The sequence below is a fragment of the Talpa occidentalis genome, unplaced genomic scaffold, assembly GCF_014898055.3.
Source record: "Talpa occidentalis isolate TD23 unplaced genomic scaffold, MPIMG_talOcc4v2.1 talOcc4.12, whole genome shotgun sequence".
NCBI classification, from domain to species: Eukaryota; Metazoa; Chordata; class Mammalia; order Eulipotyphla; family Talpidae; genus Talpa; species Talpa occidentalis.
In genome coordinates, this window is record NW_023601212.1 from 81017674 (window position 1) to 81035604 (window position 17931).

A 17931-nucleotide genomic window follows, 5' to 3' on the forward strand; every position below is an offset into this window, starting at 1 on the left:
CTGCCGGCTTTAACCCGGCTCCACCCCGGCCCCGCCCCCTTTGCTCCCAATTGCCCTCTCCATTGGAGGATCTACGCACTAGAGTAGTAGTAACCCCTTCAATCTGGATTATCAACTGCCATAGGCTGAGTTCCACTGAGGCCCCGCCTTTCGAAGTGGATAGCCACGCCCCCGAGAAAGAACACGCCCCCCCAACCTCTTTAGTTCTGCCGAGTCCCGCCCCCTGCTGAGTTTCTCCGTAACATTGGCTTAATTTCTGCTTTGACCCCGCCCCTTAGACCAGTTCCTTACCACCATTGGCTGAGCCCCGCCTCCTGCCCCGCCCCCTTCGGCTCCCCGCTCCCATTGTCTCGGCAGATGCCGCCTGGTCCAGCTATCGGGCTGGGTGTTCGGTTTTCGGAGGTCGCGCTCTTTCTCTGGCTGGTGGGGCAGCCCCACGGCCGGGAACTGACTTCCCGAGTTCGGGCGACTCTTCTTTCTTCCTTAGGACCCACTTTACAGTCACAGGGCGGCAGCAGCTATGTCCGCGCTGCGATCTCTTCTGCTTCTGCTGCTTCCCCTGTGTCCCGGTCCTGGCCCTGGACCCGGGAGCGAGGCAAAGGTCACCGGGAGTTGCGCTGAGACCCGGCAGGTGCTGGGGGGCCGGGGCTATAGCTTAAACCTACTCCCTCCCACCCTGATCTCAGGTGAGGAAAAAGAAGACAAGAGAATTGAGGGCGTGGGAGGGGGACGGGGGCGGGTCCACCCTCTCACAATAACTCTCTTCCTTTTCAGAGAGACCGTTATATATAATAATTTTTTCATCTCATAGGATAATCTCTCTCCTTCTCCTGAACTTCTTTACTAGGATCACAGCAACCCCTCCTGTTCACATAATAGCTCTCTTACTCCACCCCCACCCCAGGAATCCCTTTCTGGTGATTAGAAGGAGCTGTTTCTTTCTTCGCATCCCAATTTGTTCCCTTCGCGATTTCTGAGCCCATCTATAATACTTTCTTTCTAATCAAGTAACCCCACCCCTTCCAGACCCCATCCTTCCCGTAGATGCCATCGTGTAAATCCTTAGAGACCTGGGGTATCTGATGTTAGGGAAGGTCACCTGAAGACCCCCTGGACACTAATTTGGCCCATCACTACTGATCACATGACTAATAGCAGTGGACTTGGTTAGAGGAGGGGACAATAAAGAGGTGAAAGGGTCAGGTGGGGATGAGGGGGTCAGACAATAGAAAAGAGACCAGACAGGTAAAGAGTAGGGATGACTCCCAGAGATAGGAGGGAGAAGGAAAAAATTACATGATATAACGTATCACCATTCTTCCATATCTCTTCCATTCAGGTGAGCACCTCCGGATCTGTCCCCAGCAGTACACCTGCTGTACCAGTGAGATAGAGCAGAGGCTGACCTGGGACTCTGAGGCCACCTTACGAGGCTTGGTGGAGGAGAGTGGCTCCTTCTTGGTTCACACACTGGCTGCCCGACACAGAAAATTTGATGGTGAGGACTTGGGGGTCCCCAAATCTGGCCTCATTCTTCCTCTTTCTGTTCATTCTCCAGTAGGTATGCTGTCCTCACTCCCTACTCCACTCTTAAGACACCCCAGCCCAGTCTTGACTTATTGCCCCCCACCCAGCCTCACCCCAGGCTCTCACCAAGGTCCTGCCCTGCCTCTATGGCCCAGCCCCCCACCCCTCAATTCAGAGTCTGGTCTGGTCTCTGAGACTTGCTCTGTTTCCAACTCACTGTCTTTTCTCTAGTCTCCCCCATGCCCATCTCTTCCCGCCTCTGCCCTTTCACTTTTCTGTCCTTCTCTGGCCTCATGCTGCCACACACCTCTTTCTCTGCATTTGCCACAGAGGTTTTTCGGGAGATGCTCTCATCATCTGAACACTCCTTGGCCCTGCTCTTCCAACGCTCTTATGGCCGCCACATGTATGCTCAGTACACCCCATCATTCAGTGGCCTGTTTTCTCGACTGCGGGACTACTATGAGAGGTCCGGTGAAGGGCTAGATGATGCCTTGGTGGACTTCTGGGGGCAGCTCCTGGAGAGAGTGTTCCCCCTGCTGCATCCACAATACACCTTCTCCCCTGAATATCTGTTCTGCCTCACGCGCCTAGCGTCCTCTGCCGAAGACCTTCTGAAGCCCTTTGGGGACTCACCCCGCCGCCTCCGCCTGCAGGTGAGGGTCCCAAGGCCTGAGCTTCAGTTTCCTCTGAACTGTGCACCACTCACTTCCAACCTGATAACCCTCCTTTTGTGCCTCTGTCACCCCTGACCAGATGATCCGTGAATCCTGCATGGCAGCCATCTCTGACCAGTTGACCTCTATCTTAAGCCCAGTCATCTCTGCTAGACTCAATGCTCCTTGGTCTCCTTTAATTGCTCCCCCCAAGTTTGGGTCATTTCTCCCCCTCCCACCCCCCATTCTGTGCTTAGTTTCACACAAATCCCTGACCTACTCACCTGTTCTGCTGACTCCTCTCTAATCATAATATCTTGACTTCCTCTGGTTCAACTAAACATGAATTAGACACCTGATATTTCAGAGAAATTTTCATTTATAGAATGTCATTTAATTGTTATAGCTCTGAGAGGTAGGTAGTAGTATTTCTGTTTTATAGATGAGAAAACTGAGCCTCCCAGAGGTCAAGGTCACAACCTTACAGCTATGTCCCACACCCAAGTCATCTGGCTTCAAGTTCAGTGTTCTGATATAGTCTTTCTATTTCCAAGCCTGTAAAACTCAATTCTTCCATCTCTTCTCAATTGCAGTTCCCCGTGCTCCTTCTAGACTATAGAATTCCTTTGGACCTCTTGGGCTGCCTCCCTGTATCACCTGACACTACTGACTAACCCAAGATAAACCCACTGCTCATTCCCTTGTGCAGTCTTGACCAATCCACAGCAACCCTCACCTTCTTTTCTCTTCCCCAGGTATCCCGGGCCCTGGTGGCTGCCCGGGCCTTTATCCAGGGTCTACAGACTGGAAGAGATGTGGTCAGCGAAGTGCTTAAGGTTAGGGGGGTGCATGTGGGCAGGGCACAGGGAGGGAGAGTCAGAGTAGGAGAAGCCTATGAAGAAGAATCGGGCACTAAGCTGTCAGGAGAGGTTTGAGATCTTCCAATATCAGCCTTAAGACCCTGGCATCCCCGGGTTAATCAGGAAGGAGGGGGGCCAGAAGTCTTCCATGTGTCATGATCCACGACCTCCTCCCACCTCTGACCTCCTCCTGCCCTCTGATGACTCATATCCTCTGTTAGCCTCTGGGGGCCTGCTCATCACCATAGCAGCTGGAGATTGGAGTCCTGCCCCTCTTGTTTCCTCCAGGGTCCCTCCATGGCTCCCTCTTCCCTGCAACTGAATGCCAGATTCCTGGCTTGACCTTCAAGTGGGCAAGACCCATTCTCCCTCACCTCCTGGTCTTACCTCCTGCATCCTCTCTCCTCCTCCCCAACCACGATGTGCTCACTCTTGTCCTGGAATGTTTTCTCAGACCCCACACCACCTCTCTAGTTTCATATCCCCCAAGAAGCAGTATATGCAAACTGACTCCTAATAACCTCCCTTATCAGTCTGTGGCAGTCTTGGGGTCTCACCTGCTGCCACTTGGGGTCACCAAGCCTAGATGTTCTTGTCCAGCTTTCTACATAGAGCCTGGGCCAGGTGGGATGGGGTATTTGATTTCTCTCTGTGCCCAGCACCAGCACCAAGCTTGACTGAGGGCAGCCACAGTGTTTGTGGATAACACAGACCTGCTCTCTGCCCCCAGATGCCCATGTCTGAAGGCTGCAGGCGGGCAGTGATGCGTCTGACGGGCTGCCCTTTCTGTCAAGGGTTTCCCTCATTGCCACCCTGCCGAGACTTCTGCCTCAACGTGGCCCATGGCTGTCTCAGCGCCCAGGGATTGGATCCTGACTGGGGGAGCTATCTGGGTGAGCAGGATTCAGAAAAAGCCTGGGAGGGCTGTCTGTGTGGGGGCTGATGGTGGTGGACCAGGAGGGAATTTTAAGCTAATTAAATGGGGGAGCCTGGGTGGTCTGCTCATGGGCTTCCCCCATGCTTTACCTTGCTGCTTCCCTCCAAAGTGAGGCCAGGATTAGTGGGAACTTCCTAGTTCAGGGAATATCTCCCTAACTGTCCCCCTTTACTTTTCCCCCTTCCAGATGGTCTCCTGCTCCTGGCTGAGAAGCTCCAAGGCCCCTTTTCCTTTGAGCTGGCAGCCCAGTCTATTGGGGTGAAGATCTCAGAGGGTTTGATGTATCTGCAGGAAAACAGTGCAAGGGTGTCAGCCCAGGTACTGGCACCCTGAGAAGGTGGGAGTGTCAGCCTGGCGGGTGGAAGGGGGACATTGTGGGGTGTTAGCTCAAGTTCAGAAGAGAGAAGGAAGAACAGTATAGGGTATTATTAGCACGGAGTGTAAGGGAGGTTGGGGATTGGAATGAGGACCCTGTGGCTTTCACCACCGGATGACTGCATGTGTATGGGTGTCTTCCCTGTGCCACAGGTGTTTCAGGAATGCGGTGCCCCCTTACCCACGCTGACCCGCACCCGCAGAGCCCCAGCCCCACGGGAAGAGGCAGGCCGGATCTGGAACTCGGGGCCAGAGGAGGAGCAGCCCACATCCTCAGCTATGGGCTCAGGTCTACACGGGCTGGTGAGTGTGGGCAGCAGGAGTGAGGCGCCCCGCGCGCGCCTGGTGGGGTGAGTGCTCCAGCTGTGCCCTGCTCTCTCTGCACCCCAGGTGTGGGAGCTCCGCCAGCGGGTGGGCCGGATCCGGGGCTTCTGGGCCAGGCTGCCCTTGACGGTGTGCGGGGACGCGCGCATGGCAGCGGACGTCTCGCAGGAGTCGGCGCCCTGCTGGACCGGAAGCGGGCGGGGCCGGTGAGCACCGGGCCGGCCTCGGCCTCGGTGGGCGGCTGGGCAAGGTGTGGCTCCAGGGCGGGGCGGGCGGGGCGGGAGCCTTTGGGGCTGCTCTGTTCGCAGGTACTTGTCGCCCGTGGTCGGGGCCTCCCCAACTGAGCAGCAAGACAACCCCGAGCTGAATGGGGAAGACCTGGGTCCCGACCTCCAGACGAGGAGGCGGAGGCTGCAGCTCCGGGCGGCTACGACCAGGATGAAGGCTGCGGCCTTGGGACGAGACCTGGAACGGGAAGACTGGGGTGAGACCGGAAGCTCCTCAAGGCCTCGCTCCTCCCGAGTTTCTGCGGTTGTGCCTTCCTAGGCCCCAAACCTCGCCCACTGCCTTCTAAGCCCTTTCTCCTTGCATCTCTACTCAGCTGCCATTCATTCATTCACTCGCTTGCTTAGCACACATCTGCTGGGCACTTGGCTCAAAGGTGAAGGGCAGATGAGCAGTGAGTTCACAGTGTAGTGGGGGAGACACCAAAACATTCTTGCAGAACAGCGAGAAGCTTTTCAGTGTTGGCAGAGGCTGTGGGAGACTGGGGAGGGGGCAGCTTGGAGAGGCTATGTTGGACTGGCTCCCCCAGACAGAGTTTGCCAGAGAAGCAAAGGGCACTTGGGCATTCATTTTTCCCCTCTCCCCCATTGTCTGTCTCTTTCTTTGTTTCTTCTCTCCCACCCACCTTGTTGCTTCTGTTTTTGCTCTCTTGTCCTGTTTATCTTCTCTCCCCATCTCTCTTCTCTGTGTGTCTCTCTCTGTCTCTGTCTCTCTCTATATATATATCTCTCTCTATATATTCTGTTTTGTCTCATTTTCTCTTTTCCCTTCTCTCATCACCTTCCCCCACTCTATGACCTCTCTCCCTGCTTTCCCATCGCTCACTCTTCCTCCCAGCCTCCATCTATCTCTCTTGCCTCTCTGTTTTTATCTCAATCTCCCCTCCTTCTTGTTGTCCATCCCCCACCCCACCCCTCCGCTGCCGTTCCTGTCTCTGATCGTCTCCCTCCCTGCAGATGAGGACACCAGCGGCTCTGGAGAGGGACAGCACTATGCGGATGACTGGAAGGCTGGGACAGCAGCTGTTGCACCACCAGGCCGGCCTCCTCGACCTTCTAGAAAGGATAGTTCTGGGGGCAAAGGAGGAGGTGTCATTATCCGCCACAACCAGGGCAGGAGCAGAAATGGGGGGGCATCTGTTGGTTTTCATACCCAGCCCATTCTCATTCTCTTCCTCTCAGCCCTGGCCCTGCTTGGACCTCGATAACAGGGGAGGGGTGCCCTAGCATTACAAGGGTTCCTAGCCTTCCCCTCCCCCCCAGCTGGGTCTGGGGAGGAGTTGAAGGGGGCTGAAGAGAGGGTAGAGAAAGGACTTTTTGGATGAATGGCTGGGGCCCCGGATCCAGGAGATTCCCATTGGCAGATCGGGAGGGGTGGGTGTTTACAATATTTATTTTTTCATTTGGTAACTGGGGAGGGCGGGTGTGGGGGCTGGTGGGTATTTATTTAGGGAGGAGGTGTGGTCTCCAGCTAAGTTTCTTAGGTTGGGCTGGTGGTCAGTCCCAGCAAGGGAGGAATATAGCTGCAGTTGGGGGGTGGGGTCTGAAGGAAGTTGGAAGTGGGGAAGGGTGGGAGCACCAGTCTCAGAAGTGAATAAAGCTGGGTGGGTGTTGACAGGGAGCTGAGCAGGGAACTAGGTGAACTGAGGGGAATAGGATGTCAGGATCAATGGGCCTGGGTTTCATTGAGTTTTTCAGTATCAATTTCTTAAACTAAAATATCAAAAAGAAAGAAGAAAAGGCTGACTCATGACCTCTGCCATCCACATCCTTCACAAGCTTCTTCGCTTCATGTTTTAGTGTTTTTTCCTACAAATAAATGGCCAATGTATCAGATCTGTGTGACTTCCTATACATTCAACATTCCCCCCTCCTAGCAGAGTCTCCAGAGCCTCGGTGACTGGCTGATTTTCTGTCTGACTCTCCCCTCTCTTGGAAGCTGTCCCTGGGGATTGAGTTTGGGCAAACTGTCCATTCTCTGGGTCTGAGCACCTTCATCTATAAAAGAGGGGAGAATTGTGGGGAATGAATAGTAATGATGTAAGGAAGCTCCTTGTCCCTGGCAAAATTCTTTTTGATCATAAGGCATTATTAGTAAGACTACCCCTGCCTGCAGGTGGGGGCCCTTGTTCTCTGTGTGTCAGCCTCTGGCTGCCTTGTCAGGTCCTTGACAATGTCTGCTTTCAACTTATTTCTGTTATTTTCTTCTTCCCTTTTTCTTTCTTTGTGTCCCTGAATGAATCCTTTGTTCTGGAGAAAGCTTAGAGAAAAAGGTATAATTGATTCCTAAGTGTGAAAGGTGGGTTCAAGTAGTGTCTTCCAAGGGCAGGCAGGCTGCTCTAATGGAGGGAGAGATTCAGGGAGGGAGCGACCCAGAGATGTGATCAAAGCCGAGCAGCTGCAGGGACTGGCGGGACAAAGGGAGGGAGAGGGGAGGAGCCTGGGCGTTGGGAAAGTTTACGGGGAAAGTTGGGCCGAGCTAGGAGCTGGGCGGTGGCTGCAGCTGGCGGGAGGGCCAGACCCGGATTTACCTGCTGCTCCCCAGGTGACTGAGTGAGTAGGCAAGTAAAGCTGAGGCCAGGGACCCTAGAATTTATGGGCGGAGACTTAGGGGGTCCCTAGAGAGAACCCCGGAGGGAGCCAACAAAGGGCTGGCGATAGACTGAACAGTCACTAAACTGGAGGGGACGGAAGGCTGGAATGGAGGTGATGGACAGGAGATAGAGATGGATGAGAAATCTGGTCCCTGGATTTTGGTGAGGGGCTGGATCTTCGGGCCTGTGTTGGGGGAGGGAGCTGGAGGTAGGGGGTGATGCCAGAGTGGGCGGGTGTCTGGGTAACAAGTGTGGGTTCTTTTCTGCCGGAGGGTCACTCCAGGCTTGTTCTGGAAGGGGGCTGTCAGGACTTGTCAAGCAACTGCAGCCCAGAGTCGTGGGTTGTAATCTGAAAGGGGTGGGTCTCGGACTCTCAGTTGATTAGGAAGCTGGGGCCTGAAAAGGAACTCTGAAGCTAGGTCTCTCTCTCTCCCTCCCTCGATAGCTCGCTTGCTCCTTCAAGCGTGTTCTCTCTCTCTCTCTCTCTCTCTCTCTCTCTCTCTCTCTCTCTCTTCTTCCCCCAACGACCACCCCTCCACCCACCCCCAGCCTCTCCTCTCTTCCAGGTGCATTGATAGGTATGAAAAGCAGGAAAGAGGTTGTGTGTGGGGGTGTGTGTGTGTGTGGAGATCTGGGCTCTATAAGAAATGCCACATCTTCCTCAGCACCCCCTTACACACCCCCTTACACGCTGACTCTCTCATTACCAAGTGGTCTAACTAACTTCTCCGGGCTTATCAGTTTGTGCCTTGTCTCATTCCTTCCTTTTGGCTTTTCCTCTCAGCCTCAGAATGGGGCTCTTCACCCCAATTTGCCACAGGAGTTAGCCCTGGGCTTGGCGATTTTCACCTCACTGTTAAAGGAGTGGATCAGGCCGATCTTTCTCACTGGGTCTTTGTCTTTTTCCCCTTCCCTCAAAGTCCCCAAGGCTCAAGGAGAAACTGTAGGTGGGGGGTTGGAGGAACGGGAGGCTGATAATGGAATAGTAGTTGTGGGGCCACCACTGGGTGTATGCCAGGAGCATACCCTGTTGCAGCCTGCTCTCCCTCCCTGAATTAGGTCTCAGCGGCAACAGCGGGAGAGAAGGCTCTACCCCTCTCCTTAGCCGCTTTCCTCCCCCTCTCATTTCCCTTCTAGACGCTGACAGAGGCAAAAATCTGCTAACTCAGGGGGCAGACTCTACCAGGGCTGTGAGCAGGCTTGGGGAATGACCCCCCGATCTCCAATCGGCGCCTTCAGCAGCTGCACGGCTATCTCAAGCTGTCTCTGCCTCTGTTCCTGGCCCTGTCCCCTTTCAGAGCCACCCTTCCTGGTGCCACATGGGCTCTTGGTCTCCTACCAGGACCTTTCGCCTCTGGGGACCTCGGAGCCTGGGGGTGGCTCTGGGGGTCTTCATGACCATTGGATTTGCTCTCCAGCTCTGGGGGGGTCCCTTCCAGAGGAGGTGAGTTCCCATCTTCTTCCAACACCCAATTGATGTCCCCCTACTTGCTTGTCCCCATTCCATCCCGGGCTGTGACTCTTGGGAACTCAGAGGAGGCACAAGCTCTCTCCTTGCACCACAAGATATACAGCCACCTGCTGGTGAGGACAAGACATGTCCTCTCCCGTCTCTTTCCAGGCTGCCTGGGCTGCAGCTCCTTCAACCTTGGGCCCCAATCCCAGGACCATCTTCTTCCAACACCCAATTGATGTCCCCCTACTTGCTTGTCCCCATTCCATCCCGGGCTGTGACTCTTGGGGACTCAGAGGAGGCGCAAGCTCTCTCCTTGCACCACAAGATATACAGCCACCTGCTGGTGAGGACCAGACATGTCCTCTCCTGTCTCTCTCCAGGCTGCCTGGGCTGCAGCTCCTTCAACCTTGGGCCCCACCCCCAGGACCAGCTGCTCTGTCCTGCTCACCCCGACAGCACCTCGTGTTCCTGAAGACGCATAAATCTGGAAGCAGCTCTGTGCTGAACTTGCTTCATCGCTATGGGGACCAGCACGGGCTGCGCTTTGCCCTTCCCACCCGCTACCAGTTTGGCTACCCAAGGTTTTTCCAAGCCTCTCGAGTCAAAGGCTATCATCCCCAGGGAAGAGGCACACAGCCCCCCTTCCACATCCTTTGTCATCACATGAGGTTCAACCTGAAAGAGGTGAGGAGGGTAGAGGGGACAGAAGGGACTGGAGAGAGATGGGCTCAGGCCTGTGGTCAAGACCACCAGGGGAGGGGGCATCAGGCCTGGGGACTCCCAGCATCACTTCACCCCAAATATGGGGACCAAGGTGAGATTTCCTGTTCTCCTCTCCTCAGCTATCCCTTTCTCAGTTTTTGGGAGCCACATTCCTACCCTCCCCTATCTGAGCTTACTTGGGCTCTTTCCTTGACCAATTTCCCCCACCTGGGTCAGTCCCCTGTCCCTCCCCCACAAAGTTTCCAGTTGTCCCTTGCCTTGCTTGACCTTTTCCACTGATGCTCCCGGGCCCCCTGCCTTCTGACCTCTCATTCCTCTCACCATGTCTGCTAGATTTTGAGGATCGGCTCCATGACAAAGTCTAGCTCAGTCCTGACGAATACCCTGGCCTCAGTTCTAGAGGGGAGAGGAGTGCACACACACACTCATCTGCACACACACACACAGGCGCCCGAGAGCTCTTGGAGGGAGAAAATCAATGTACAAATAAAAGTATATGGGGAAGAAGGGACTTCTATTGAATACTTACTGATTGTTGGTACCAATCTTAGCATCACCTTGCCAGGGAGACATTACACCAACAGTGTTTCCATTACACAGATGAGGAGACCAAGTCTCAGAGAGGCTAAGTGGCCTCTACTAACTGAAAGCAAGAGAGCTAGGCTTTGAACTCCATCTGCTCCAAAGTTAAAGTGTCTTTCATGGCAGGTGCGCCTACGTGTGTGTGTGTGTGTGTGTGTGTGTATTTGGAACATGTGGGGATGGGGCTTTCTGGAGAACTGGCTTTTAAAGGAAAGGGGGAACATGGCTTTATAGTTAAGAACAAGCTCTCTTAGGGGGAGTAAAACAGCAAAGATAGGGTGGTGGTGGGGTAGTGTGTGTGTGGGTGGTAGTACTTCAGTGGGGATGGCCAAGGCACCCCTTTTGATGCTGGAGCCGAAGAAGGCTGCCTAGGAACTCGGTGTGGTCTAATGGCAGTGGGGCACAGCTGGGAGTGAGGCAGTGACAACACTCTGTGAGGCATGTTTCTCCAGAGGTTCGGATAATGACCCTCGTTGTCACCATCATTCACTGACTGACTACCCACCATGTTCCTTACACATCTACCTTCTTCAAGGTAAGTGTGACCCTGGAGCTGTAGATGGAGGAACACTGAGAAGTCCATAACCTGCTCAAAGTTACACAACTGGAAAAATGGATTTGACTTTGATTCCAAGCCCACCTGATGCCACAGACTTTTCTCTGCACTAGTCTCTGCCTTCACTGAAACATGCAAGTCACAGGTTCTACCGTGCAGGCATGCACATCTTAGCAGAACAGATCTGAAGTCATCATGTTGGGGAGTTAGATTTAATCACAGAAGTCATGATTCAGAGGCAGAAACTACTCAGGGTGCCCAGAAGCTGGGTTTGGACTGGATCTGCCTACAGGACCGCATTAAGATGTGGCAGAGCCCAAATCCCACCTTCCCTTTTGCTGAGAAGAGGGATCACAGGCCCCAGGCTGTAGGATAGCACCCTACCAAGTAGCCAGGGCTCCCAGGGTCCAGTTCAGAGGTGCCTTTTGCTTTCCAAGATGCTTGGGAGTCCCCAAAGTGCCTTCAGCCATCCCGGGCTTAGCCTGCCCACCTGACACCTATAATGTCCCCTCTCCTCCCTCTTGGCTGCCAGTGACTCCCCTGAGGAGTCCTGAGGCCAGTTCCTTTCTTGAAGCTGTGACTAAAAGTCCCAGGATAGGCACTTAGTAAGCTTTAGTTGACGTGAACCCAAAGTTTAGTTGCTAGAGGTTTTACTGACCAAGGCAGTCAGAAAGGCCTGAGGAAATTGATTCCAAGCCTGCCTGATGCCACAGACTTTTCTCTGCGCTGTTCTCTGTCTTCACTGAAACATGCACGTTTCCTTCATATTCTTCATCTTGTGTAACCTCCATAATCACCTGGGAAAGAGTGATTCTCCCCATTTTGCAGAGAAGCAAATTGAAAGGTGCAAGTTACTTGCCCAATAACTATACATCTAGAAAAGGAAGTGGAGGGTTCCCAGCAGAGCTGATGGGAGTGAGGAGGCTGGGGTATCAGCAAGCATTTGCCTTGCTCTTAGTTTCTCCCTGGCCCAGTTCTTTCTCCCTATGTCTGTTTTCTCACCTCTGCAGGTACTTCGGGTCATGCCTTCTGACAGCTTCTTCTTTTCCATCGTCCGAGACCCAGCAGCCCTGGCTCACTCTGCCTTCTCCTATTATAAATCCACCTCGTCAGCCTTTCGCAAGGCACCATCCTTGGCCGCCTTCCTGGCCAATCCTCGAGCCTTCTATCGGCCTGGGGCCCGTGGAGACCACTACGCGCGCAACTTGCTATGGTTTGACTTTGGCCTTCCCTTCCCCCCAGAGATGAGGACAACGAGAGGGAATCCTCATCTCCCAAAAGACCCCAACTCCCCACAGCTGCATGTCTTGTCTCCTGGCCCTGGCTCCCAAGTTCATACCCCACATCCCAATACTCTCTTCCATCCTGCTCCCACTGTTGCTGATGGTCACAGCCCGATGTCCAGCCCTGCCTCTTTGGGTTTGGGGTCCTCCTCCTTCATCCAGTGGAGTCTAGCCTGGCTGGACTCTGTCTTTGACCTGGTCTTGGTGGCTGAGTATTTTGATGAATCATTGGTTCTGCTGGCAGATGCCCTGTGCTGGGGTCTAGATGATGTGGTGGGCTTCATGCACAATGCCCAGGCTGGAAGCGAGCAGGGCCTCAGCACTGTCAGGGATGGTGGACTGGCTACTGAGGACAGGCAGTTGACGGCTCGAGCCCGGGCCTGGAACAACCTGGACTGGGCTCTCTATGTTCATTTCAACCACAGCCTGTGGGCACGGATAAAGCGATATGGCCAGAGCCGACTAGAGAGCGCTGTGGCGGAACTCCGAGCTCGAAGGGAGGCCCTGGCTAAACATTGTCTGGTGGGAGGTGAGGCGTTAGACCCTGAATACATCTCTGACCGACGGTTCCGCCCTTTCCAGTTTGGGTCAGGGAAGGTTTTGGGCTATGTACTTCGAAGTGGACTGAGCCTCCAAGACCAGGAGGAGTGTGAACGCCTGGCTACCCCTGAATTACAGTACAAGGACAAGCTAGATGCCAAGCAGTTCCCCCCAACAGTGTCTGTGCCACTCAAGACTGTAAGACTACTCTCTCCATAGACATCAGACTAAGTCTTAGGCTGAAGAGCAGTTAGACTAGAAGGGTACATGTGATAAGCAGGGGGAAGTCAGATGCCTTTCTGCTTCCCTCAGAGAGAACGCCTGCACCTTAGATGACAAATGGACTTTGCATGGCCGTGGGCGCAAATTCTCCAACCTGAGCTAAGGAGTCCCAAATCCTTCAGCTCCTAGAAGTCCCAATTCTTCCGTCCCCCACCCATTTTGCCCATTCCCTAGTCCAGGTTCAGGGCAGCGCACTCAAACCCCCCTAGAGGAGCAAACCCTGGGGTAAGCCAGTGAAAATCTGGGGTGCGGAGGACTGGAATGAAGCGACCGTTCCTCTATGAAATATTTATTACTGGGCTATGCTCATTTCACTATGAAATGTTTGTTGAATGAATGAATAAATAAATACTTCGAAACGTCCACTTGCTTTTTGTGGGGCGGACAGGGTGGGGGTGGGGCATCTTCCAGGAAGAAGCAGAGTGGAACGAAGTTCTTTTAACAGTTCTCCTCCAAGCCTTTCGCAGTCTCTCCTCAATCCTTCTTGCTGCAGAGCGGACCCCGCCCCTCTCCTCCGCGGTCCGGTCACCCACAAATTCCGGGGCCTCAGAGGCCACGCCCCTTCCCTTCCGCTTCCGGCTTCTCGCCAGTCATTCGGCCCGCACCCGGGTTCCGGCCCGCGGGGTCTCGGTTCCGGGTTCGTTGCCCCGGTTCCCCGACCCGGTTGGTCTCTGGGGCCGGCCCGGACGCGCGTAGCACCGTCGGGGGTTGGGGCTCCCCGGATCCCGGCCAGCGGGCGCCCTCGCCCTCGCCGGCCCGCCCTGCCCCCGGCCCGCACCGTCCTTGCCGCCCCATGGAGTCCCAGTGCGACTACTCGATGTACTTCCCGGCCGTGCCGCTGCCGCCGCGCGCGGAACTCGCAGGGGACCCGGGCCGGTACCGGGCGCTGCCCCGGCGCAACCATCTCTATCTGGGGGAGACTGTCCGCTTCCTGTTGGTGCTGCGCTGCAGGGGCGGCGCGGGGTCCGGGGGCGGGGGCGGCTCTGGCTTGGGTTCCCGAGGGGCCTGGACAGAACTGGCAACCGCCCTGGCTGCTCTGGCCTCGGTCAGCGCCGGAGGCGGGGCTCCTGGGGGCGGTGGCTCCAGCGACCAGGATCCCGAACCCCCAGGGGGCGGGGATCCTGGTGGTGGGAGTTTGTTCCGAGGCTGCAGCCCTCTCCTTACTCACGGCCCCGGCCCTGCTACCTCAGGGGGAGCGACCACGGTGAGGAACCTGGGGTGACATGACACAGGGGGGAGGGGACGGGGGGTTGCCGGGCTCCAAAGACGTGAGGGGGTTGGTCATGGGGGCCTGAAGCAGGAGGCAGGTGAGGGCTCAGGACAGAACAAGAGAATCATGCCCTGCAGGTCTTAAAGAGAATGCCACGGGCGTCTTTTTGCCTTTCTCCTGACCTCTTCATCCCTTTCACAACCCTAGCTGCCTGTGGAGGAACCAATTGTGTCCACAGATGAGGTCATCTTCCCACTCACCGTTTCACTGGATAGACTTCCCCCAGGGACACCTAAAGCCAAGGTAAGATCGGCCAGGGAGCTGTCACCCTAATTCATACTCCCTTTCTAAGACTTGGCTAGCTCTGGCCAACTCTTGAATGTACTCCTGTGTCCCCTGTGCTCAGATTGTAGTGACGGTCTGGAAGCGGGAGGTTGAGGCACCAGAAGTCAGAGATCAAGGCTACCTTCGTTTGCTGCAGACCCGATCACCTGGGGAGACCTTCCGTGGGGAGCAGAGTGCTTTCAAGGCTCAAGGTGGGGAGGAGAATGCACGGAGATGTTGGGTTGTGGAATGTGGGGGACAGAATGAGGGATGGTACTGGCACGTGTCGATTTGGGGGAGAAGAGGAAGATTAGAACTGGGTTAGAGGTGAGGCCTGCACCCAGCCCTTCATTTCTTGCCTCTGCCATCCTCTCCTGCAGTGAGCACCCTGCTGACTCTGCTGCCCCCTCCGGTTCTGAAATGCCGCCAGTTCACTGTGGCTGGAAAACACTTGACCGTTCTCAAGGGTGAGCCAGTGCATCAGCTCAGGCCTGGGGTAGCAGCAAGGGCACTGACTGAGTGGCAGTTTATTAGGCAGGCTGGGGAGGAGAGGTGTTTTGTGGGTTAAAGTTGGGGACTGAAGCATCCAGATAATCTGAGCTGATTACCTCCAACAGTGCTGAACAGCTCCTCCCAGGAGGAAATTTCCATCTGGGATATCCGCATTCTCCCAAACTTCAATGCCAGTTATCTACCTGTCATGCCCGATGGCTCTGTGCTGCTGGTGGACAATGTCTGGTGAGGTCCTGGGGAGGGGCAGGGGTGCAAGTGGTGGGGATGGGGGCCGGGCAGGGCAAGATTAAGCTCTGTCCCCCTTCTTCTGAACTAGTCACCAATCTGGGGAAGTCTCCATGGGGTCCTTCTGCCGGCTCCCCAGTACCTCTGGCTGCTTCCCCTGCCCGCTCAGTGCCCTGGAGGAACACAACTTCCTGTTTCAGCTGAGAGGGGGTGAGCAGCCCCCTCCAGGGGCTAAGGAGGTGAGTATAAGGGGTAGTTATATTCTAAGAAAAAGGATAAGAAAAGTGGGAGAGAAAGGTCAGGGGGTTGACTAGAGATGAGCTAGAGGATTCCTCTCATACATGCTTCCCTTTGTCCCTCCCGCAGGGCCTAGAAGTACCCCTGATTGCTGTGGTTCAGTGGTCCACCCCGAAATTGCCCTTCACCCAGAGCATCTACACCCATTACCGGTAAGTGTGTGGATCCCCACTGGACACCACGATACTCATCTTTGTTGCGAGAGACACATATCCCGCTTCCCTCTCTCTCACTACTAGCCTGCCCAGCATCCGCCTGGATCGCCCCTGCTTTGTGATGACTGCTTCTTGCGAATCCCCTGTTCGGACCTATGAGCGTTTCACTGTCACCTACACGCTGCTCAACAATCTCCAAGACTTCCTCGCTGTGAGGCTTGTGTGGACCCCGGAACACGCACAGGCTGGTAAGTTGGCAGCTACCCTTGGGCCCTTGTCCTGAAGGGGACAGGAATGGATGACATTAGAGAAATGGGTGACTGCAGGCGCTGTCCCTGGGTAGTTCTGCAGCATCACAGGGGAAGACTTAGAGAGGCAGTGGGCAATTTTGAGAACACCAGCCCTAGAGAATAGGCTCCCTGGCATGTTTGACTTTATTACTTTTCCTATTTAGTAGCTGTGTGACCTTGGAAATGACTTAAGCTCTCTGAGCCTCAGGTTTCTTAGCGCTGAAATCCTCATGGGATTGTTCTGGCCACTTAATGAGTTAATAGATGTGAAGTGGTTAGAATAAGCTTCAGCCACAGTACACATTAGCTGTTATTTATGAAATTCAGCAAAAGATAACATACTCAATTTACTCCAGAGTGGCTCTGAGGATCAGATGAGATTGTTCCTGAAAGCCCTCTGTGAACTGAGGAACACAGCAGTGATGTTTACTGGTCGCTGTTTCTGCCCACCCCCACCCCCAGGAAAGCAGCTGTGTGAGGAGGAACGCCGGGCCATGCAGGCAGCCCTGGACTCTGTTGTCTGCCACACGCCCCTCAACAACCTCGGCTTCTCCCGGAAGGGCAGCGCACTCACCTTCAGTGTGGCCTTCCAGGCTCTAAGGACAGGGCTTTTCGAGGTGGGCTGGGGAGAGAGGTGGTAGGAGGGCTGGGCTGTGTGGTGGGCGGCACAGGGCTGCAACTTCTATTAAAATGCTGAGCTGAGGGAAGGTAGGCTTTAGATCTGACATGGCCCGTCAAGTGGGAAGGATTTTGTGAAAGGAGGCCTGAAGTCTGGAAACCGAGCTGGAGTGCTAATCTGTGTCTCCCACCTCAGCTGAGCCAGCACATGAAACTGAAACTGCAGTTCACCGCCAGCGTGTCCCACCCTCCACCTGAGGCCCGGCCCCTCTCTCGAAAGAGCAGCCCTAGCAGCCCTGCTGTCCGGGACTTGGTGGAGAGGCACCAGGCTAGCCTGGGCCGCTCTCAGTCCTTCTCCCACCAACAGCCCTCCCGCAGCCACCTCATGAGGTAGGGAGCCTCTGGAGGGATGCCCGTGGACCTCATAGATGCCAGAACTGGAGAGGGAGCTGGAGGGGACTCTGGGGTAGGACTGGAGCCCACAGCCTCTGCCTTTCCAGGTCAGGCAGTGTGATGGAGCGCAGGGCCATCACGCCCCCTGTGGCCTCTCCTGTTGGGCGCCCCCTCTACCTGCCTCCGGACAAGGCTGTGCTGTCTCTGGACAAGATTGCCAAGCGCGAGTGCAAGGTCCTGGTGGTGGAGCCCGTCAAGTAGCCCCGTGCTGGAGCGCCTCCCTCTTGCACTTCCAGAAATTGAAAACCCCCCAGGGGGGTCCTCCCTCCAGGCTGTGCCTCCCCTAGATGCCTCCCACCATGGGTGAGGAGGTCCAATAGGGCCGCCTGTCCGTGTCTGCTGATGAGGGACAAGGGAAGAAGCTGTGAAATGGGCGGGTATGGCTACAGCACTAAGCCAACAGTATTTCCCCAATGTCCTGGGGGGGCTGGCCCCACCCCTCGGCCAGGGCAAGGGCTCTAAGAGCTATCTTGCCCCCCGCCTTTTACCCTGGTTCTGTTTACAAAGTGTTTTCCTCATTCCTATTAAGTTGCCTTTCCAGCCTCTGACATTCCCTCCCTCCCACCCACCCGCAGGGCTGAGATTAGAGGGTGGTGCTGGTAAAGGGACCCCGACAATGATCCTCCTGTCTCAGGGGTCAGGGGAGATAGCTAGGTGGCCTCCTCCTGCCCCTCATGTTTACGTTTGCAGCCTGAAGCACTTTAAGTTGTGTGGATTTTTTTTTTTTGTGTGTGTGTGTGTCTGTCTGTTCTTGTAACTTATTCTCCATCAACTGCTTCCAACTGAAATAAGACGATTAAATGCCTGTTCAGGAGGGAGAAGAATGACAGTTGTCTGTGTGCTGTTGGCAGGAGCGGAGACCCAGAA

At 55.1% G+C, this 17931-nt stretch overlaps 3 protein-coding genes across 6 annotated transcripts; all 3 read left to right on the forward strand.

Moving 5' to 3' along the window:
• Positions 1-28: 28 nt before the first annotated feature.
• On the forward strand, positions 29-6371 carry GPC2 (glypican 2). Its single transcript, XM_037506982.2, has 10 exons — positions 29-686; positions 1340-1498; positions 1858-2183; positions 2939-3019; positions 3774-3936; positions 4168-4298; positions 4509-4658; positions 4746-4885; positions 4988-5163; positions 5921-6371. The coding sequence occupies exons 1-10, from the start codon at positions 521-523 to the stop codon at positions 6169-6171; spliced, it is 1743 nt and encodes a 580-aa protein (XP_037362879.1). The 5' UTR covers positions 29-520; the 3' UTR covers positions 6172-6371.
• A 1094-nt stretch (positions 6372-7465) lies between these two features.
• On the forward strand, positions 7466-13349 carry GAL3ST4 (galactose-3-O-sulfotransferase 4). 4 transcript variants are annotated; one of them, XM_054693650.1, is made up of 4 exons: positions 7466-7719; positions 8695-9001; positions 9179-9697; positions 11885-13349. In XM_054693650.1, the coding sequence occupies exons 2-4, from the start codon at positions 8765-8767 to the stop codon at positions 12914-12916; spliced, it is 1788 nt and encodes a 595-aa protein (XP_054549625.1). In that variant the 5' UTR covers positions 7466-7719; positions 8695-8764; the 3' UTR covers positions 12917-13349. The 4 variants fall into 4 exon arrangements, with proteins under 4 accessions (XP_054549625.1, XP_054549626.1, XP_054549627.1 ...); XM_054693651.1 differs by having other exon boundaries at positions 7466-7516; XM_054693652.1 differs by having other exon boundaries at positions 7471-7508.
• Positions 13350-13417: 68 nt separating this feature from the next.
• TRAPPC14 (trafficking protein particle complex subunit 14) lies at positions 13418-17885 on the forward strand. The gene is made up of 11 exons (XM_037506983.2): positions 13418-14183; positions 14397-14492; positions 14596-14725; positions 14894-14980; positions 15131-15251; positions 15343-15490; positions 15618-15700; positions 15788-15951; positions 16456-16610; positions 16808-17001; positions 17112-17885. Exons 1-11 carry the CDS (start codon positions 13773-13775, stop codon positions 17263-17265), a joined length of 1743 nt encoding a protein of 580 aa, XP_037362880.1. The 5' UTR covers positions 13418-13772; the 3' UTR covers positions 17266-17885.
• The last annotated feature ends 46 nt before the right edge of the window (positions 17886-17931 follow it).